Raw genomic sequence first — 23,643 nt, 5'->3', positions numbered from 1 at the left:
TACATTGTACCTCCTCCAAAATCAACCATATAATTGGTCACAAAACAGGACTGAAGAGATACAAAAATATTGAAATTATCCCAGGCATCCTATCTGATCACCACGGACTAAAGCTGGTCTTCAATAACAACATAAATAACACAAAGCCCACATTCACATGGAAACTGAACAACACTCTACTCAATGATTCCTTGGTCAAGGATGAAATAAAGAAAGAAATTAAAGACTTTTTAGAGTTTAATGAAAATGAAGCCACAACATACCCAAACTTATGGGACACAATGAAGGCAGTCGTAAGAGGAAAACTAATTGCCCTGAGTGCCTCCACAAAGAAATTAGAGAGAGCATGCACAGTAGCAGACTGACAGCACACCTAGAAGCTCTAGAACTAAAGGAAGCAAATTCACCCAAGAGGAGTAGATGGCAGGATTCTCAACTCAGGGCTGAAATCAACCAAGTGGAAACAAAAATAACTATTCAAAGAATCAACCAAATGAGGAGCTGGTTCTTTGAGAAAATCAACAAGATAGATAAACCCATATCTAGAATAACTAGAGGGCACAGGGATAGAATCCTAATTAAGAAAATCAAAAAGGAAAAGGAGACATAACCAAACCTGAGGAAATCCAAAGCATCATCAGATCCTACTACAAAGGGCTATACTCAACAAAACTAGAAAACCTGGATGAAATGGACAACTTCCTAGACAGATACCAGGTACCAAAGTTAAAACAGGATCAGATTAATGATCTAAACAGTCCCATTTCCCCTAAAGAAATAGAAGCAATCATCAATAGTCTCCCAACCAAAAATAGCCCAGGACAAGATCGTTGTTTTTGCAGAGTTCTATCAGACCTTCAAAGAAGACGTGACTCCAACTGTTCTCAAACTATTCCACAAAATATAAATAGAAGGTACCCTACCCAATACATCCTATGAAGCCACAATTACTCTTATGCCTAAAGAGCCAACAAAGAAAGAGAACTTAGACCAATATCCCTTATGAATATTGATGCAAAAAATGCAACAAAATACTCAGAAAAATGAATCCAAGAACACATCAAAATGATCATCCATCATGACCAAGTAGGCTTCATACCAGGGATTCAGGTATGGTTTAAGATATGGAAATCCATCAACGTAATCCACTATAAAAACAAACTCAAAGACAAAAACCACATGATCATCTCATTAGATGCTGTGAAAGCATTTGACAAAATCCAACACACCTTCCTGATAAAAGGTTTGGAAAGATCAGGAATTCAAGGTCCATACCTAAACATAATAAAAGCAATCTACAGCAAACCAGTAGCCGACATCAAACTAAATGGAGAGAAACTCGAACCAATCCCACTAAAATCAGGGACTAGACAAGGTTTCCCACTTTCTCCCTACCTATTCAATATAGTACTTGAAGTCCTAGTCAGAGCAATTCAACAACAAAAGGAGATCAAGGGAATACAAACTGGAAAGGAAGAAGTCAAAGTATCACTTTTTGCAGATGATATGATAGTATATATACGTGACCCTAAAAATTTCACCAGAGAACACCTAAACCTGATAAACAGCTTCAGTGAAGTAGAGGGATAAAAAATTAACTCAAACAAGTCAATGGCCTTTCTGTACATAAAGGATAAACAGGCTGAGAAAGAGTGGGTTGGGGAGTGGGTAAGGGAGAGTGGGTGGGGGAGTGGGGGAGGGAGAATGGGTGGGGGAGTGGGGGAGGGACTTTGGGATAGTATTGGAAATGTAAATGAAATAAATACCTAATTTTAAAAAAGAATGAAAAAAAAGATAAAAGAAAAAAAAAGAAAGGGCAATTTGCAAATTCATCTAGAATAACAAAAAAAACTAGGATAGTAAAAACTCTTCTCAATGATAAAAGAACTTCTGTTGGAATCAGCTTTCCTGACCTAAAGCTGTACTACAGAGCAATTGTGATAAAAACTGCATGGTGCTGGTATAGTGACAGAGAAGTAGACCAATGGAATAGAATTGAAGACCCAGAAATGAACCCACACACCTATGGTCACTTGATCTTTGACATGGGAGCTAAAACCATCCAGTGGAAAAAAGACAGCATTTTCAACAAATGGTGCTGTCACAACTGACAGTTATAATGTAGAAGAATGTGAATTGATCCATTCCTATCTCATTGTACTTAGGACAAATCTAAGTGGATCAAGGAACTCCACATAAAACCAGAGACAGTGAAACTTATAGAGTAGAAAGTGAGGAAAAGTCCCGAAGATATGGGCACAGGGGAAATATTACTGAATAGAACAGCAATGGCTTGTGCTGTAAGATTGAGAATTGAAAAATGGGACCTCATAAAATTACAAAGCTTCTGTAAGGGAAATGACACTGTCAATAAGACAAAAAGGCCACCAACAGATTGGGAAAGGACCTTTACCAATCCTAAATCAGTAGGGTACTAATATTTAATATATAGAGAGAGAACTCAAGAAGGTTGACTCCAGAAAATCAAATAACCCCATTAAAAAATGGTGCTCAGAGCTAAACAAAGAATTCTCACCTGAGGAATACCGAATGGCTGAGAAGCACCTAAAAAATGTTCAGCATCCTTAATCATCAGGGAAATGCAAATCAAAACAACCCTGAGATTTCACCTCACACCAGTTAGAATGGCTAAGATAAAAAATGCAGGTGACAGTAGATGCTGGTGAGGATGTGGAAAAAGAGGAACACTCCTCCATTGTTGGTGGGATTGCAAGCTTGTACAACCACTCTGGGGGTCAGTCTGGAGGTTTCTCAGAAAATTGGACATAATACTACCAGAAGATCCAGCAATACCCCTCCTGAGCATGTACCCAGAAGAAGTTCCAACTGGTACTAAGAACACCTGCTCCCCTATGTTCATAGCAGCCTTATTTATAATAGCCAGAAGCTGGAAAGAACCCAGATGTCCCTCAACAGAAGAATGGATACAGAAAAGGTGGTACATTTACACAATGGAGTACTACTCAGCAATTAAAAAACAATGGATTTATGAAATTCTTGGACAAATGGAGGTACCTGGAGGATATCATCCTTACTGATGTAACCCAATCACAAAAGAAGTCATCAGATATGCACTCACTGATAAGTGGATATTAGCCCAGAAACATAGACCACTCCAGATACAATTTGCAAAACAGAAGAAAATCAAGAAGAGGGAAGACCAATGGGTAGATACATCATTCCTCCTTAGAAAAGGGAACATAATGCCCATGTAAGGACTTACAGAAACAAAATTTGGAGCTAAGATGAAAGGATGGACTATCCAGAGACTACACAACTCAGGGATCCATCCCATAATCAGCCACCAAACCCAGACACTATTGAACAATGCCAGAAAAATTTTCCTGAAGGAACCCTGTTATAGCTGTCTCATATGAGGCTATGCCAGTGCCTGACAAATACAGAAGTGGATGCTCACAGTCATCTATAAGATGGAACACAGAGTCCCCAATGGAGAAGCTGGAGAAAGCACCCAAGGAGCTGAAGGGGTCTACAACCCTATAGGTGGAACAACAATATGAACTAACCAGTCCCCCCCTGAGCTCTTATCTCTAGCTGCATATGTAGCAGAAGATGGCCTAGTCGGCCATCACAGGGAAGAGAGGCCCCTTGGTATTGCAAACTTTATATGCCCCAGTACAAGGGAATGCCATGGCCAAGAAGCGGGAGTGGGTGGGTAGGTAAGCAGGGTGGATGGAGGGTATAGGGAACTTTCGGGATAGCATTTGAAATGTATATAAAGAAAATATCTTTATCTCCTTGGATACTTTCTCTAGCTCCTCTATTGGGGGCCCTGTGATCCATCCAATAGCTGACTGTGAGCATCCACTTATGTGTTTGCTAGGCCCCGGCCTAGTCTCATGAGACAGCTATAGAACTAACCAGTACCCTGGAGCTCTTGACTCTAGCTGCATATGTATCAAAAGATGGCCTAGTCGGCCATCACTGGAAAGAGAGGCCCATTGGACAAGCAAACTTTATATGCCCCAGTACAGGGGAATGCCAGGGCCAAAAAGTGGGAATGGGTGAGTAGGGGAGTGGGGGGGGGTATGGGGTTCTTTTGGGATAGCATTGGAAATGTAATTGAGGAAAATACGTAATAAAAAATATTAAAAAAAAGAAAATACTTTGAACCAATAAATATTGGGAAATACATTATGTTGGTATTTTTCACAAATAAATATGGAGAATTGTAAAAAAAAAGAAGAAGAAGAAAAAAGAAAATATCTAATAAAAATAGCCAACAGCACAGCCTCCTTCTCAATATGACTAAAGTGGAACCCAGTTGCCTCGTCTCCTTTCCAATATCCCTTTATAGGCAGTTGATACAAGCATGTTCTTAAAGCATAGGATCTACCTAACCTGAATATTGTTTGGAGCTCCACGGAATCCACCCAAGCCCTTCTTCTACTGTCCAGGCTTGTCAAATCCTGGTCCTAGGGTTTGGAATCTGAGGGCCCATTATCTGTGCTTTACACAAAGAAAGCTAAGATGGAGTAGCTTGTAAAGGCGAGTGGGTTTGTTTATATTCCTGTGTAGACTAGGGAGAGGACCATTTTTACTTCCTCTCCACCTTTCTTATACCAGTGCTATAATTTTATGGAAAAAATATAACAAAAATCATCAAACAGACATCTGAAGATTTAGCTGTGAGAAAATGTGTAACTCTGAGAATGTTCTTTTGGATGGCACCCCCTTGTGGACTGAGCAGAGAGGGGAATCTCTGGAAGAAATTCTGTAACATTCCTTCTGTCATGGTGTCTAGTACACAAAATAGAGTAATCCATTCTAGTCATCTGGTGCACACTGGAAGGACAATACGTTGGAAATTGTCTCACATCTGCATCTGTTTCTGATTTAACCTCAGTGCACCTCAGATCCATGATCCCATTTTGATTTTAGCATAAAATTATCTTACGAAACAGGGACATATAGTTGTTTACTTAAAGAAAAACACAATCCACAGATGAGGTATTGACAAAAATTTATTGTTTCTTTCATTGAGCTTCATAAAGCAAGCAGAATTTTCTGAAGGCTATACATGCTTTGAATGGGAAGAGAAAATAATGGAGAGAGCACTGAGGTACAAGAGGTGCTGAGAGGCTTGGACCCAGGAGCTGGGGCACAGATGCCTGTGTGTCTTTGGGGAGGTACTTCAGAAAGAAGGCTTATGGCTAGTTCAGTGACTGGCAAGACTTTGATGACTTGATTAAGGCATTAAATTGGCCTCTGTGTCAAAAAAAAAGCAGTAGCACATGTGTTGTGCTTTTGCCCTTACTGGAGGACCTGGTTACACCCAGAGCCATGTCTCTACCCTCTTCCCATCACTGAGACTTTGTGTCCAGGGTCTCCCTGTGCTTCATCACTAGTGTCCCGATCCACTCTGAGGTTTTCTGTTTGGCTTTCTCCCAGCTGACTAGTGGCTCATAGCCCAGATCTCGCTGAGCTTTCTTGTAGGAGAAAGTGAATGTGCTATTTGACAGTGTGACCAAGTGGCGGTTAAAGGGAGGTATATACCTGTAGATTGGACTCAGCAGGAAGCTCACAGTTTCCAGCAGGAAGGCAAGCCAGTACAGTAAGGGCACAGGAAGGCTCCAGTTGGAATCAAGGCAGAAGCCCCACTCCTTGCTCAGGGTGTAACTTAAATCATCATAGCTTTGGTGAGGGGTGTCATCTGAGATGTAGTAGAACTCTCCTTGGATATTTGGTGACTTCTTGGGGTCTCGAAGGCCCCTGGCAGCCAGAATGTGTGCCCAGGCCACATTACCCACATATACTGGGTTGGCTGTAGAGAATTTGCCTGTACAACCCAGAATATTCTTATTTTTGAGGGCTGTAATTATTGTGTTAGAAATGAATCGACTTCTCTCTCCATAAATGTACATGGGCCTTAATGCACAAGTATGCAAAGTGCCACCATTTTTCAGCATGCTCCCATTGGCTGCCAGCACTGCCTTCTCAGCCATCTTTTTGCTGTATGGGTATGGGTCAGACCATGCACTTTCACGATGCTCATCCTCGTGGCCATTCAGGACAATGTCTTTGTACGAGTTGGGCCCTGCAACATCAACTGAGCTGGAAAAGATGAAGGCTGGCACACTGGCTTGGATACAGGCTTCCAATAAGTTCTGGGTACCTAATCACAGACAACACACTGTTAGTGTCTGAGGTTCACCATGTGCAGAGCTTTGTGCTCATTTTCATCCCCAAACCCAACAACCTCTTCACTCTTAAGGTGCATCTTCTTTAACTACACTGTCAGCTACCATGATATTGCCAGTGGACTACAAATGGAATCCATAGAGCAATTATGTCTTGGCTTTTGTGTTCCCAGCACTGTGAGTGTGTACTTGCTTGTGTTTGACTGGGTGTTTTTCATTTTTTAACTTTAAAAGTCATGTAAAGAATCTCAGTAATTCATTCCTGACATGTCTATGAGATAAGTGTAGTTTTATATATATATAACATGCATGTTTTTAAATATACTTAACCAAAGATTATTTTTTAGATTATGAACAGAAATTATAGAAGTTTTAACATCGTTCAGATTCAAGGATCTTTGTTTACTGGTGATATACATGTTACATAGACAATTCATAAGAATAGTTTGTTTTTATTTTATTGTTTGGTTTATGTTATTTGATGAGACTAGCATGAAGGGGACAAATGGCTATTGAATTTGGGAAGACATAGAGATAAGATTGTGTTCCTAATTGTATGCACAATATTATAGCATTTTTGGTTCTATTTATGACTTCATTTACTCAGGTATATAAAGTAAAGATAATAAATATTCCTTCTAGTTTTCATTCTGGAAACCAGCACTGAGTGACCTTATATGATGATCTTGGCAAAGAACTAAAAGAATCTGTGTACCTCCCGTTGGGCATTTTTATAATGGCAGAATGTGGTGAGTCCCAAAAGCTGTAGCAGAACTAGCAGCATGAAAAGCAGGCACTTGCAAGGTCTAGATCTGGCTAACATGAGGTGATGGATCTGGGGTTGTCAATTGCTTGCAGTTGGAGTCCAGTCTCCCTGGCATCGAGGAGAGACCTCAAATCCTAGGTTACTTACTTTCTACCTGTTGGGCCTTGGCCATGGATTAGCACTGTGCTCTACCAGCTGGATCTAGTGAGCAGAGGCATTAGACTCATAGTATGGAAGGTATTCCATGCAAAAGCATCCCTTCCTGGTTGTATGGACATTTTTAACTGCCCTATTTTCACCTTGTTCTCTCCAAATACATTACCTTTCAGATTGACATCTAGGATGGTCTGCCTGGGAATGACACCTGTGACATCAATGACAGCAGCAGTGTGGATGACAACAGAGATGCCCTGGCAGGCAATCCTCAGGTACTGGGTGTCAAGAATGTCTCCTTCCAACACTGTCACCTTGATGTTTGTCCCTATGTCTGTGGAACACAAGGCAGGTCATTGAGAATTTTCTTTGTGGGCTATATACAGATACTAGTTACATACATTATCAAAAAATGACATAGTGGGAAAAATGTTGAAGAGGAAGCCTGGCATATGGAAAGAGAGGCAAATATTCTTTCCCCCTGCGGAAAACAAATCAGATAAACAAGCAGTCAAATGTTCAAGAGAGTAAGTGGGAAGTTGACTCATTCATCAAAGTGACGAAGGTGGTAATTGAGAGCTGGCTAGAAGTGGGATTAGCAATCAAAGCATCTGTCCCAGGGTTTTGATGAGAAATCCATTCCCAGCAGTGGCAGCAGAGAAGGAAGACACACTGGTGGTGCTTCTTAATTCTCACACAGCTTCAAGACTTTCCTTCCTTCCTTCCTTCCTTCCTTCCTTCCTTCCTTCCTTCCTTCCTTCCTTCCTTCCTTCCTTCCTTCCCTTCCTTCCTTCCCTTCCTCCCTCCCTCCCTCCCTTCCATCCTTCCTTTTTTCCTTCATTCCCACACTTCATGGAGACTGGTCCTCTGAGCCCTATATAATAAATGAGGAAAGTGAATCTCAAGAAATCTTGGCACACAGTTATGACTACACCCACTGATTATATCTCACTTGTTCTCTCCTCCAACCTGTGCTATTAATCCATTATTTGGCATTGCTTGGAATCAATTTTTCAAAGACAAAGATCATGCAACTGAACTGAAATTTCTCATGATGCCAAACAGTGAGAAAGGTTGGTGAAACTCATAGAATTGGAAGAAACAAATACAATTGCTTGATCCCAATTCTCTACTAAGTATGCCTTATCTAGGCTCCCTCCTTCTGCCATGCAACTCCAGGAAGGACCTGAATTAGAGAGAGGCACAAACAACAGCTCAGAAGAAATTAGGTACCTGTCTGAGGATTGAATACTGTGATCATTATCCTATCTACCCAACCCTTTCTTCTCTCTTGCTACTAATGTTGAAAACCAGTGGTTCTCACCCTTCCTAATGCTGCAACCCTTCAATACTGTTCTTAATGTCGTGGTGACCACCAACCAGAAAATTAATTCTATTGCTCTTTCATAATTAATTTTGCTGCTATTTCAAATTATAATGTAAATATCTGATATGCTGTCTCTGTGAAATGCTGTCCAAGGAGACACTTGGATAACTCACAGTTTGAGATGTACTGTTTTAAATAGATTGGTTCATGAATGTTGCTGTGATGAGAGAGGAGGAATCCAGACCTGTAGTGAAACAGTCTCATCCATGAGTTATTTGAGGACTCTGAGATCCAAGGACAAGACCGGTAGAGGGTTTCCTGGTGGACCACAGCAGCACCCTTATCTAAGACATCTGGATGTGACAGATATTTGCACAACATCATCATGGGATGGTGCTGTCATCTGAGTTGTGTCAGAAAGAGACCCAGAGAAACTCTGCCACACACTGGGTGGGAAGAATACAGAGGCTGAAGCTGGACTTCTTGGGCTCCCATTTAGTTTGTTCATCTATCTGTGACATTTGGGGAGGCCAGTTAACTCCTGCACTTGTTTATCTCCATCTTCAGAAATAGACCCTAGAAACATTAACTACATTCCAGAAAGCTTACCCACAACAAATGAGTTGTCACCATGGTGTGAAACCACTTAGCCTGGCAGGGAAAGGACACTTCTAGGAATCTTCACTCTTATGTTTAGGCCTCTTATGTTTATGTTTATGCCTTTTCTATGCATACCCATTGTGGAGATATTCCTCCAGATTATGCTTTGACTGTTTGAAATTGCTGAGACATCAGGATTCTAATAGAATTGGCTGTGTGTTAATATTGCTTTCTGGAAGCAACACTTAAGCTGATAGAGGAGAGAACTGATGCTGGAAGAGGTCAGAGACAAGATGCAGAGGGTGGGTGTTGTCCCAGAGGGCTATAGAGGGCTCTTTGTGCAGTGCATATCCCTAGGTAATGTACATTTTCCCTTGAAGCTGTGGAGAGGGCAAAGAACAAGCTTTGGCCACATACAGACAATTGGAATGAAGACTCTGGAGTCAAGAGATGACACCTGGACAAAATACTGGAGCTTAAGTGAGGAGCTTCTAGCTTGACCTGTTCTGCTCATTAATCACAGGGCACTGCTAGAGTCATTTTTCTTTTTCCAACTTAAAGTCCTTGCTGTTCAGGTGAGTGACCTTTCCTTCTTTCCCTGCAAAGTTATTTTAATAACCTGAGGTTTCCAATAGTTGGTAAAATTTATTTCAAAATCTGTTGGTTCAGTTTTGCCCAGAATAACAAATTAGCAAAAGGTTATTGGCTTGAACCAGTCAATTCTGCAATTTTATTGTACTGATAAACTCTAGTGAGGAGTGGGGACAAATAAATAAGAACAGTTCATGAAATGTATGGACAGTCCTGCTCATGGTGGCTTTGCATAGGTTCCTCGGTATGACCTAATGCTCAGAAATCCACTTTCTCAATCCGCTTCTCTGTGTCTTTCTGTCTGTTGTTCCTACACCCATCCCTCTCTCTGTCTCCTTATATTTCAATCCTTTTCATGTATTTTCTTTCTTTTTCATTTTACTTCTATTTAAGATGGTAAATGAAAGCCACTCCCCACAAAAAAGCAAACAAGCACAAAACAAGCAATTAGATAAATAGCCATTAGAAAATAGAGAGAGCTAGAAGAGAGAGAGCGCGCTAGTGCTGAGGCCCCAGCTTAACAGTCTTTATGTATATTACCTAACAACTGGCAAGTCCACATAAAGGAGCTACAGGAAAGAGAGAGAGAACTTCCCAGTCTAAACTCTGTCTCTCCCAAACTGTCTTTTTGCTATGTGGCATGTTTCCTTTTGACCAATGTGGACATGCAGAAGTGTTATGAGTGCAAGTATCTTTTGTTTATCAGACAAGGGAGGATTCCATTCCATATGCAGGCTGTGTTGGCCACACAGTCATGTGGCAAATTCTCACGTTCACTTACTGAAGAATTGCTCCCTGGCTTCTGGTCTGAAGAACTTGTCCAGGACCCTGATCTCCTCCAGATCTTTCTCCTGCATCAATAACTGGACAATCCTCTCTCCCAAAAACCCTCCTGCTCCAGTCACCAGGCAGCTCCACCCAGGCATGGTCAACACAGGAAGCAGATCACAGTTGGTATGAGGTTAATGTATAGTGGCCCTGGAGATGGCTAGAGAGAGAGAGAGATCTGGTGATTTTCCCAAACCCAGTTTCTCCTTCAAACCTCCCATAGCACAGATCAGGAGACAGGGGAAAAATTGTCCACAACAGAAATCGATGTATTCCAATGTGTACCAAGAAACTGTCCACTCATGGAGTGTGGCTGTTTCACAACATTTGTCCTTTACCTAAATGCCTGTCACAAGCCTGGGTTATTTCACCTGTGCTTCTGAAGAAATGGTTAGAAATTAGTGCTCAATATATCTTTACCAGGAATCATCAAGTTCCATAAGCAACTCCTGGAACCCACAGAAATGGTTACATAAATTTGTTGGGTATTAAGTGTGTATGTGTGTTGGGGGGTGGTTGATGAGGGCAGTCATGAAGTAAGACATAAAGGATGGCCTTGAGGTTACTATGCTCTTGGATAATATACCACCCTCCAGAAAGTTCTACAGATTTAATGATCTAGAACACAGGGAACCTGTCACTGGGGATCTGTTTTTTATACACCATTTATAGGCATGCTTGAACCACATACTATTCTGTTGAAACATGATAGGACACAGAGTGTCCAAATGCAATCTGACTAAATAGGTGGCCCAATAAGTCCTGTCTTTTGTAATTCCTCAATCATTTCTTCCAAGAGGTTGTAGGACAGAAGCCATTTGGTAGCCACGGCCCATTTGGAATGAGATTCAAGTCGTGTACTACAAAACGGCCCATTTGGAATGAGATTCAAGTCGTGTACTACAAAGGAAAAAGCACATTTCAATGATGGTATCAAAAGCCAAAGCCTGTTTGTTCTTTTTTTTTTTTTTTCAAAAATCTATCATGTCAAAAAGACACATAATTGAAAAATCTAATCAGTCAATAAGAATCCATTTAACCTTTATTAAGTGCTTCATATTATCTGAATATGTCTTTCAAGGGAGTTGGCCACTACACTTCCTCAAGGTTTTGGCAAGCATACACTCTCATGTCAGGAATATGGTATAATTGGACTATAAAATAATATTGTGTTGTACTCTAGCCTTGTTGGAGCTATGGATTTGTAATAAGATCCCCTCAAATTAGAGCCCATTTATTCCCTTCTGTTTTCTCAGGGGCTCCCCTTTTCTCTCAATTCATCAACACTCAAACATTTTCACATTTGGAAGGGATATTAGTTGCAGCACTTGCCCATCTAGATCGCATGGACCACTGCTAGTGTAATAAGTAAATCCTCTCCCATACAATAGTAGGAGAAGCTTCAGCTTGTAGAACTGGTGGCCTATCTGTACCAGTAGCCAATATAGCAGCATCCACTGTTAGCCCCATTACCATCTACTTCACCATAGATTCCCAGAAATTCTGAAAATAGTTTCCATGGGCTCTGTCCATAGCCTAGCACTTTCAGTTGCTTGAATTCTGCTCCTCAGACCATAGCTTGTTGGGTTAGGAGTTGACCTTTCCAGGGATGTGAGATGCAAAATGTCACACTCTTAAATACGTTTACACACACACACATGCACTTGAATATATGACAGAATTTCTGAACTTCACATCTTCCTGTTGCCACCATTTCTTTTCTTGTTTTTTTTTTCCTTTAATGAAGTACATTTTGGTGATCAAAAGATATAGAGATAATTCCCATAGTTCTTGTGTAGTTGTCTTTGGAGAGCTGGTGAGGATTGGGGCTTCAGTTCAAACCTGTAGTATTCTGAGCTCTATCTCACACCAGTCTGATCCAGAGCTCTTAATCCTTAAGACTCTCATGCCAGGTATCCTCTCTAACAATGACAAAGCAATGGAATGTTTCACTCCCTGTCTTATTATTAGCTTGTTTGTTCCTGTGCACTAGAATACTTCTTCCTCAGTTTAGAGTAAGCTCACATCAGTACCATGAAAATGGACTGGAGAGGGTGTGTTAACAGAATATTTCTATCTGGTTTTCTTCTTCCCAGGGTCTTATTGAAGTATTTTTTTCTCCTCTGCCTTTAGCCATTACTTGTTTCTTTACATGTGAGGATGGCTGCCTGAGTCTAGGACTTTAGCGAAGAATTTCTGGTTACAAAATGCCTGTGGACAATGCATTGGACAATACTATTTATAAGTAGCATGCTTGGTGGTTAGCAATAGAATAGTATAGCTAGCTAGTGAGTTGATGTGTTTTAGTCAGGGGTCACTAGTAGAATAGAAAAGAAAGTATATATAATCAGTATGTACTAAATTGGCTTTAAAAATAGTAAGAACAGCTAAATCACAGTTCAGAAACTAGTGGTTACTTGGTCCTGAAGGGTAAATGACTCATCAGCTGCAGTAGTCCCATGATGGCTATGGGACCCATGTCGAGGAGACAAACCGAACTTACTCAGCCACAGGGAGTGGTGTGTCAACAGTCCCAATCTGGAGCTAGAACTGTGGAAGGATGGTTTCTGTATCCCAGCTGGTCCCTAGTCCACGGTGATACAAGCTTGGAATGGCTGGTTCTGATCTCTGCAAAGGAACCAGCAGCAGCAGAAGAAGAAGCAGTAGTAGTAGTAGTAGTAGCAGCAGCAGCAGCAGCAGCAGCAGCAGCAGCAGCAGCAGCAGCAGCAGCAGCAGCACTGCCAGTCAACTCAGATGAGAGGGGAAAGCAAAGCCAGCACGGTGTCAGATGTTCTTGCTGGACAGGACTTTTTATCTTGGCTGCTACCAGAGGGTTCCACCCACAATGGGGTGGGCCTTCCCACATCTGTTAATGTGATCAGGACACTTTGAGTTAGTCTCCTTGTGGCAAACTAACATAAAAGGCAACCATAATTAGGTGTTTCCTATGTCAGGACCAGGTTGGGGGGGGTCTTCTTTCGGGGGAAAGACTCCTCCTGAGCTAAAGAGAACATCCTGTCCTACAACCTAAAGATCATCCTAAACAGAAAAGATACAAAGAAAATAGATTTGATTAACTTAAAATGAAGCTAAGACATTTTTGTAGTAACAGGTCCCCATAAGTCTGTGGGGAGCCTCTCTACTTGACCTATGATAACTAATTTTATATATTTAACTACAGATCAATCCACCTTTGAAATATTTTTTAATAGTGACAATCAGATCTTTATTTTTAGCGGGTTGAGAGTGAACAGAGCCAGGTGGAGTGCTGTTGAGGTCACAAGGTGAGGAACCTGACCCAGGGCTACAGCTAGCTGTGTTTCTGCTGACTGGGAGACATACAACAGAGGGGAAGGGCGCGCTAGACTCCAAGAGAGTGAGATTATGGTCTGTGCACTGCCCTGTGTGCTTGGTTTCCTTGATTGCCTTCTTTGTCAAGTTCAGGATAATACCTACCTTGTGAAAACCCTCTTTTACATTTCAGGCACATTTTAGAGCAGCGGAAAGTTATTAGATGGATATTTAATTTTGAATGTGTGACCATGACCACTGGTAGATGTCTTGTCCTCAAATGTTCCACACTCATTCACATGGTCAATATCCAAAAACAGAGTGCAGTTGGGAGAGGGAATGCTGGCAGTGGTGAAGGGATGTTAGGGGGACATTGGGAGAGGGACTGTTTGGGGTGGTTTGAAGGATGGATATTATCATACTTCATGTATACAAATATGAAACTCTCAAGAATAAAGCAAAATTAGCATCAAACCCCACAATACCTAACAAAAATGACTATCTTAACACCTTTTTTTTTCATCTAATTTTCTCATAAATTTACATAAAAGTTCTAACAAAGTCCTTCTCACCTGCATTTGGAGATTTGTCAAAGTTCACTGAGTCTTCTAAAGCCTGAGTGTAGATGTCTAAATAAGGACAAAGAAGAAGGCCAATGCCTTTGTTCTTGAAGGTCAGTCAGACCACCCCTCCAGCTTTGGATGAATTATCATTCTAAGAGGTTAACTACTGGAAGCCTATTTGGTCTTGAACACTCAACAGGAAAGAATAATACCCCAAATCAAGCAGTTATGAAATTGTGAAACAGGTTCTACAGCCCCTTATTGGGGTTTCCAGATTGACCTCATTCAGTCAGGGGACCTAAAAAAATATAGGAGAGTCAATAGACTGACTGGTTTTAGTCAGTTTAAAAGGGACTTTAGTAGGCATTACTGACTAATCAAGTGGCTGTCAAATGCTACTATCATGAGTTTCACCTGGACAGGGGTCAGCATTACTTTCCAGAAAATGACCAGAGGGAGCTGTAAGAGAGTCCTACCAGAGCACTAAGCCAACTAAGTGCACATACTTTCCCTTTAAAGGAAACCTCCGAGACCAACTATAGATAATCAACTAAAAAAACCTATGACACAGAGCTTCTGCTTTTAAAATTGTCCTCCTGGGAAGTGTCTCAGTGACCTTTATGCTTCCCCTTTACTGCAAGAAAATTCTTTCTCCACTGCCATAAATTCTTTTCAGCATGCTCTGTTTCAAGATCAAAACTAATTTTGCCTGGCTCCGAGTAAATGTGAGTATTACTCTCTGTCAGATACTGCCCCCCCCCACACACACACACAACCTTCATCACAGCTGTCATTCATCCAGATTCAATATACCCTGCCTACCCTTTACACAGACTTCAAACTGTTTCCCTTAACTCCTACACTATGGACCTTTGACACTAATAGATCCTATCTAGATTTGTCTGTTCTAATTGCTGTCTCTTGCCTCAGAGGATCTTCTGGAAAGCAAGCTAATCCATACCTTCTGTGATACAACAGGCTCTTTCTAATTTCTTCTCTTCTGAAGGGGTAGGTTTTGTTCGTTTGTTTGGGTGGGTGGGTGGTATTGTTGTTTACAACAGGCACACTGCCAATTTTCACAATCCTTGTTTGGCTGTGGCTGTCCATCATCTCCAGCAGCATTTTTTTACTGTTCTTATTCTACTGTACATTGTTAGTCCCTGACCCCACAGTGACTAAGTTTGTTCCTTTAAAAACTCAAAAGGCTTTCTGTATAGAACAGTTCTGAGTAACTTGTCCTGATGGGTTTGGATACTTTGTGTCCTAGTTAGAGTTTATGTGGCTGTGATAAAACTCCATGACCAAAACCAAATTGGTGAGGAGAGGATTTATTTCAGCTTACAACTCCACATCATAATTTATTCCTGAAAGAAATCAAGGCAGGAACTCAAATAGATCAGTAATGGAAGAGAGTTATTGTCATGCTCCTCATGGCTTGTTTGAACTACTTTCTTATACCACCCATACGAATCACAGTGAGCTGAGCCCTCTCACATTAATTATCAGTCAATAGAATGCCCTCCAGACTTGCCTTCAGGCCAACTGCAAGGAGGCGTTTCTCAATTCAGATTCCTTTTATATGCACATGATCTTTGCTTGTGTCACACTGACATAAAAACTAGACAGCACACGTATTTTTGTGCTTTTGTCGCTTGATATCTTCTTTGATTAAAATTTTCATATAATTATAACTCCATATTGTAAAGTATTATGCTATTATCTTTGGGATACCAACTATTACCATCAACACTGAAACCTGTTTCACATATCTGAGATCTTGAACTCCAAAGTATGTTACAGGCTAGCCTCTGATCTCTTGTGATGGTCATTTCCTCTTCTCTCCAAATCACTCCCCACCAACATTCTAGGTTTTAGAGCCCTACCTCTTTATGGAAGATCAACAGTACCAGCTAGGACCCCAAGACCTATGCTCAGCTTTGAAGCAGTTTCAGAGGACAAATCCTCATTGAGAGTCAATAATTTGACACCGGTAATCTAAAGAGAAAATGTTCCTTTACCAACTCTCAAAAGCTCCTCAGAGAGGGCTCTCACATGCACCTGTAACTCCAGTTCCAGGGATCTGATGCCCTGTTCTGGTCCCATCATACCAATGTTACACAGATATTCATGAAGACACAAAATGAAAATACAATGATATTTTACAGAAATATTGAGACTGAGGGCCATACTATCAGAGAGTGAGTGAGCACAGAAAATGTTCCAAAGCAGGGGTCACCCACTACCTGTTCTTCCATTATCATTTTCCTATGGGCTCCATATTTTCTTCAGGTACTGTACCTTTCAGACTGACATCTAGGATAGTCTGCTTGGGTACAAGACCTGAGACATCAATGACAGCAGCAGTGTGGATTACAAGCGATGCCCTGGCAGGCTCTCCTCAGGCACTGGGCATCCAGAATGTCTCCTTCCAACACTGTCACCTTGGCCTTTGTCTGCAGCTCTGTGGACACAAGCATGTCTTTGGGAAACTTTCTGCATGGGTGGAAATTTCCTGACACAGGTGTCAATTACCTAGGCCTTCAAGGGCAGTAATGGTAAGAAGACAATGGGAAGGGCACCTTTCTACAGAAGGAAGCATAAACACTCAAAAATCAGAATGTAGTGTTTTTAGGGAAGGAGGAAACATATATATCCTTCCCATCCCTTTGTAGAAAAATGTGTCTGAGCAGTGAGATTTCTGCTTTATACATAAACAGAGAGTTATGGGAAATTCCTACATTCCAAAAAGCAACTGAAGAGGTGGTGGCATTCACGTATAAGGAGGGAAAAGCATATTTAATTGATAGGTAATGGGGAAATCATGTGTGGATTTGAAGAAGAAGCAACACTGGAGTTCTGTCTTGGGAAGCTGTGGCATCAACCTGAGGTTATAAGTTGTGAAGGCATAGGAGAAATCTGGATAATGAACATGCTAACCAGATTGTGTCCTCCAGAATTCTAGTGAAAAGATTCAGAAGAGGGAGACACAAAGATGGACATTTCAGCCCTGTCCCTGAAAGGTCTTGATATTTTCTGGGTCTGTGCTGAGAACAAATGAAGAGTTAGCTGAATTACAGAGATGGAAATAGACCCTCTATGAGAGAACGATCTTTCAGCATACATCAGCTATCAGAAGCATCCACTGATGCTGCATACAAGTCATCTCTTAAGAGACCCATGTTGCAGACAGGAAGCTGGGGAAGGCGATTCATAAGTATCTTTAGCTTCTATAGAATCCATAGCATGAGACTGGTAATCACGTAGTCAGAAAAATTATCTCATGAAAGGAGCAATGTGACACAGTCCCTCTAGTCTCTGTCACTGTCCTCATAGCTAAACATCATTTTCTAAGGGTCCTGAAGGGTTATCTAGAGGGTGTGAAGATATTGCTGCTAAGAAGCTGCACTGTCATTCCAGAGCTTGCTCCTGCCTCAGGAGCAGCAATGTCAGCAAAGAAGAATGCCAGGCTCTGTCATTTCCTTTGTGAAGATGAAGGTCAGAGGGGAATGACGTTGGAGAATGGAGGTGAAGCATCTGTGGCCCTCCCCTGACTCAGCTCACTAAAATGCTCAGTGTATGTTGTCTGACTCAGTTTCTCACTCTTTACCACTCTCTGTCTCTCTTTCTCTCACTGATTTCACTCTTTATTTTAACTCCATGGGGTAGACTGTTCAATGACTTCCCTCTGCCAAACCACACAATAAAAGGAACAAGCAACCAAGTAGAAAAGACAGAGACCCTCTGCAGAGGCCTCCAATCCAGCATCCTTGCTAATGCTGCAGAGCACTAGACAAGTATATACTGATATTACATTACAGGAAGAACACAACTGTGAGATTGCCAGATGGGAAGAAATACGGGGTCTGGAGATCTAGCAGCTGGGTCTGTGGCCACCATCTCTAGATCAGATACAAGACAGACTCTAACCCTACAACTGTGGTGAATTTTATGTTGTGTGATCATGAATCTTCCAGATGTGTTCAAGCATGGAGAAGCCTTAAGTTCCAAGTGCACATCCATATTTTCTAAACAAGATCCCTTCCAATGCTCAGTCAGCATTCCCAATAGTCACACAAACAGACCCTGGCTCAATTACTGGAGAATTTCTTTTTGGTTTCTGACCTGAAGACTTTGTCCAGAGCTTTTACCTCCTGCAGTTCGTTCTCTTGCATCAATATCTTGATGATCCTCTGGCCCAGGAATCCTCCTGCTCCTGTTTCCAGGTAGCCCCATCCAGGCATGGTCAACACAGGAAACAGATCACAGTGGGAGCAGGTGTGATGTAGGGTGACCCTGAAGAGAGCTAGAAAATAAAGGCCCAATGAAAACAGTTTTCCAGTAATCCCTTGGATTCACTCTACCCAATTTTTGCTAACACACTGTGACCACTGCCACAGGAACTAAAATAAAATAAAATCTAACCTGTTAAATTGTTAAAAGTCAGATGGGATAGTCTGGATGCTGGTATCCTCAGCCCTCAGATCAGGACTATAGTTTTAATCGCTGGACTTCTGACTCATCAAATCTTGACAAATGCTTGCCTGGTGGTCATTATTTACTCTTTTCTGTGGTCCCTCCTTCCCTAGTGATTGATAGACATTATGTCCTTTATCTGTGACAGAGGAATAAAAAGCAGCTTCAAGGCGACACTGTGATAAAGACTGTTTTGTTTGGACATGTGCACTTCTTACAGTATTATTGCCAATGTATAAAGGAGCGGTAGATACAAAAATACTAAAGAGTTAGAAAAATGTGAGGGTTATGACAATGCCTGCTTATAATCCCAGCCCTCTGAAGGCAGAGCCAGATGAGTTCATGGCCAGCCTGGTCTACATTGTAAGTTCCTGAATGCCCAGTGCTATATACTGAGAACTTGTCCCTAAAAATAAACAAAACAAAATGAAAAAGAGAATTGGAAGAACTTTACAAGATTGAATCTAAAAATAATTATATGAAAATTTTACCAGACTTTGAATTTATTCTATGAAAATCTACAATTCATATCAGTATTTATTGAGATTTTTAAAATATGATCTCTTTATTATTAAAAATATTTTTAATTTGTATGCTAAAATTTTCTTTAATGTACTTTACCAAGAAATGAAATCACACAAATAGTTATACATTTATAGACTTTATTAGAAAGTACAAGTGCAGACCTGCTTTCCTGGAGGCCCAACTTTACTACTTGAGACCCATCCCATGTAAGATAACCAGCCTTAACACTGTTAACAATGCTCTGCTAAGCTTATACACAGAAACCTAGTATAACTGTCTCCTGAGAGGCTTCATCCAGCATAGGTTGGAAACAGATGCAGAGACCCAGAGCCAAACATCAGGAGGTGCTCATAGAGTCATGTGGAAAAGTTAGGGAAGGATATCAGGATACAGAAGGGTCAAGGACACTATGAGAAGATGCAAGGGATCAACTAACCTGGGCCCATAGGGGCTCACAAAAACTGAACCACCAACCAAAGAGCATTCAGGGGCTGGAGCTAGGCCCCCTACCCATTTATAGCAGATTGTAGCTTAGTCTTCATGTGGGTCCTCTAACAAGTGGAACAAGGGCTGTCTCTGACTCTATTGCCTGCCATTGGATCCCCTTCCCCTACCTGGACTGACTGGTTAGGTCTCAGTGGGAAAGGAGATGCTTATTCCTGATGAGACTTGATGTTCCAGGGTGGGATGGTACCCAAGGGAGCAGAGGCTTCTCCTTCTCTGAGGGGAAGGGATTTAGTGATAGGTGTAAGTATTTGTGAAGGTCTACTGGGAATAGAAGAGAGAGGAGGCTGCCATTGGGATGTAATGAGAATAAAAATATGAAGAGACTCAGCCAGGAGTAAGGGCTCTTAGCCCCCCCTCTTCCAAGCTGGAATGCTAACTGACTTAATCTTGGGTAGGTTTTTTATGCAGATGTCTTGCCTTGTCCAGAAGACTCTTTGGCTTGGTCCTTATTGACCTCAGGCTCTTAGAATCTTTCAGTGACCTCTTCCACAGTGTTCTTCGAGGCATGGGAAGATGGTTTCTACATCAGCTCTACCTCCAGGTTTCTTCACTGTTCCTGGCCTGACTTCCTTTGTTGATGTACAGGGATGTGGATGTACAAGCCAAATAAACCCTTTCTTCCCCAACATGCTTTTCGTCATGGTGTTTCACCTCAGCAGTAGAAACCTTCAGTCAGTATGTTGTATAGATGTCCCACTTACAGCTGTGGATTACAGATTCTTATTTTCTTCACTTTACCACTTGTGAATTTCTGCTTTGCTGTCCAGTACACAAAGAGCCTTGTCTGATGAGGACTGAGGGTTGTACTCATCCATGGGTATACCGATATATATTTAGAAAGCAGTTTGATACTATATCCATCTAGCAATGTAACAGTAGTAAGTACCCCCACCAAACCTATGAGCTCCCTATCCATGGTACTAGGCATGCATTTCCTAGTGGAGGCTTCCTTATATCCAGCCAAAAAGTTTTCGGTTTCTCCCATAACATTTGTGGTTATATTGCATCCACAGGCATCTTTTTCTTAGCTGGTTTTTATTGTAGCTTACATCATTCACCCCTGTATAAAAAGGTTGATGTTTTCTTTTTCCCTGTAGCTTTCATGGCACCTTCTGGTTTATGAAATCTAGCCAGCAGGAAGGAAGCTTCTTGGATAGTGCTACCTTAATTTGTCCACTTCCTATGACCATGTTGTATCTTCAGCAATGATTTCTTACCCTAAGTTTCAATGGGCAAGAACAATGGCAGTAGTTTGTACAATTTTGTGGGTCCTTGGGATGCCTCTGACCAAATTTTATTTGGCAATCTGTGGTGGTTCTTGGGAGGAGAGGCATTGCCCTGAGTAAAGTGACAAATTCACACACACACACACACACACACACACACACACACACACACACACACACACAGAGAGAGATGTAAATACAAACTGCTCTTTAAATACATACCTCATATCTTTATACCCATTGATGAGTGCAGCCCTCAATCATATTGAGAGAAGGTTTTTGTGCAGTGGACAACAAAACAGAAATTTACTCCTGACCAAACTGAAGTAAGAAAGAGTCTGTGGAGACCTCAGCTGTAAGTGGAACATAAACATAACACACTGTCTTAAGGTTTTTATCGCTTCAATGAAACACTGTCACTGAAAGCTATGTATGTATAGTATATATTTATGTATGTGTGTACATATATTCTTTTCATTTTTCTTTTATTAATCATTCCATTCATTTATATCTCAAATGATATCCCACTTCCTGGTTATCCCATTTACCAACCCCCTATTCCACCTCTATCCTCCCCCTAACTTTTGCCTATATGAGAGTGCTCCCCCATCTCCCACATTTTCCCACCTCACTGCTCCAGCATCCCCCTACTCTGGGGCATCAGATCTCCCCAGGACCAAGGGCCTACCCTCCCATTGCTGTTCAGCAAGGCCATGTATCTGCTATCTATATATCTAGTGCCATGGATCCCTCCAGATACACTCCTTGGTTGGTTTTCTATACTTTGGGAGAACTGTGTAGTCAAGCCAGCCTTTGTTGTAGCAATACCCCTCTGCTCCTCCAGTCCTTCTGCCAGCACCCACACCATGTTCCCTGAGTTCAGTCTGATAGTTAGCTCCAAGTATTGCCATCTTCATTGGTCAGTTGCTGGCCAAACCTCCCCAGGAACTGCCACTCTTGGTTCTTGTCTTCAAGAATCCCTTGACCATGGCAACAGTGTTGGGTTTGGTGTCTGCAAACATGGTTTATCCCCAGGTGAGGCCTTTCCCAGTTGGCCTTCCTACATTCTCTGTTCATTTTTTTTTTTGGTCCCTATTCTTCCTTTGAACAGAAACATTTCTGGGTTAAAAGACTTTAAGATGGGTAGATGGCCCCATCCCTCTACCAGGGGCCATGCCTATTTACTGGAGGTGGTATCCACAGGTTTTTATCTCCCCCTTCTCTGCACATTACAGCAAAAAAATCACATTGGGTCCTGGGAGCCTCATGTTTCTCTGGTGTCTGGGACCATCAAGCGGCTATTACCAGTTCCTCATCCTCTCTACTACCCATTTTTATTCAATCTTCTGACCCTTTGTAGCACTCTCATATCTCCTCCAGTTTCTGATACTGCCACCCTTATTTCCTCCTCCTCCTTTCTCCCTCATTTGTCCCCCTTTCCTTTCACCTCCCACAATTGTCCTGTTCCCCCCTCTATGCAGGACTGAAGCATCCATTCCCTGATCTTCCTTCTTTCTACTCTCTCTGTGGTCTGTAGCTTATATTATAGGCATTGTGAGCTTTTGGGCTAATATCCACTTATTAGTGAGTATGTACCATGTGTGTTATTTTGTGTCTGGGTTACCTCACTCAGGATGATATTTTCTAGTTCCATCCATTTGCCTGTGAATTTCATGAAGTCAATGTTTTTAATCGCTGCTACATACTCCATCTGGTATATGTACCAGATTTTCTGTATGTATCCATTCTGCTGTTGAGGGACATCTGGGTTCTTTCTAGCTTCAGGCTATTATAAATAAGGCTGCCATGAACATAGTGGAGCATGTGATCTTGTTTTATGATGGAGTATCTTTTGGGTATATGCCCAGGAGTGGTATAACTGGGTCTTCAAGTAGAACTACTTCCAATTTTCACAGGAATTAATTGCCAGACTGATTTCCAACGTGGTTTTACTAGCATGCCATCCCACCAGCAATGAAGGAGTGTTTTTCTTTTTCCACATCCTCAACAACATCTGCTGTCACCTGCATTTTTTATTTTACCTATTCTGACTGGTGTGAGGTAGAATCTCAGAGTTGTCTTGATTTGCATTTTCCTTATAACAAAAGATGCTGAACATTTCTTTTAGTGTTTCTCTGGCATTCAAGATTCATCAGTTGAGAGTTCTCTATTTAGCTCTGCACTCCACTTTTTAATAGGGTTATTTGGTTCTCTGGAGTCTACCTTCTTGAGTTTTTTGTATAGTCTGTATATTAGCCCTGTATACGATGTATGGTTGGTAAAGATATTTTCCCAATCTGGGGTTGCTGTTTTGTCCTGCTGATAGTGTCCCCTGCTTTTCAAAGCTATGAGGTCCCATTTATGGATTGTTGCTCTTAAAGCATAAGCCATTGGTGTTCTGTTCAGGAAATTTTCCCTGTATTTGAGGCTCTTCCCCACTTTCTCTCCTATTAGGTCCAGTGTAGGTTTTATGTGGAGGTCTTTGATCCACTTGAACTTGAGCTTTGTGCAAGGAGATAGGTATGGATCAATTTTCATTCTTGTACATACAGACTACCAGTAGAACCAGTACCATTTACTGAAAATGCTGACCTTTTTCCACTGGACGGTG

At 41.4% G+C, this 23,643-nt stretch overlaps 1 protein-coding gene across 3 annotated transcripts; it reads right to left on the bottom strand.

Moving 5' to 3' along the window:
* Positions 1-5,343: 5,343 nt before the first annotated feature.
* On the bottom strand, positions 5,344-18,542 carry LOC110291292 (3 beta-hydroxysteroid dehydrogenase/Delta 5-->4-isomerase type 6). 3 transcript variants are annotated; one of them, XM_021158352.2, is made up of 4 exons: positions 18,398-18,542; positions 16,680-16,762; positions 7,271-7,358; positions 5,344-6,157 (listed from the first exon to the last, which is right to left on the bottom strand). In XM_021158352.2, exons 1-4 carry the CDS (start codon positions 18,540-18,542, stop codon positions 5,346-5,348), a joined length of 1,128 nt encoding a protein of 375 aa, XP_021014011.2. In that variant the 3' UTR covers positions 5,344-5,345. The 3 variants fall into 3 exon arrangements, with proteins under 3 accessions (XP_021014011.2, XP_021014012.2, XP_021014014.2); XM_021158353.2 differs by lacking the exons at positions 16,680-16,762; positions 18,398-18,542 and adding an exon at positions 10,401-10,545 and having other exon boundaries at positions 7,271-7,435; XM_021158355.2 differs by lacking the exons at positions 7,271-7,358; positions 16,680-16,762; positions 18,398-18,542 and adding an exon at positions 10,401-10,545.
* Positions 18,543-23,643: the final 5,101 nt, after the last annotated feature.

Source organism: Mus caroli, unplaced genomic scaffold (genome assembly GCF_978045245.1).
Source record: "Mus caroli unplaced genomic scaffold, Mus_caroli_1 scaffold_3, whole genome shotgun sequence".
NCBI lineage: Eukaryota > Metazoa > Chordata > Mammalia > Rodentia > Muridae > Mus > Mus caroli.
This window is presented reverse-complemented; position numbering and strand designations above follow the sequence as displayed.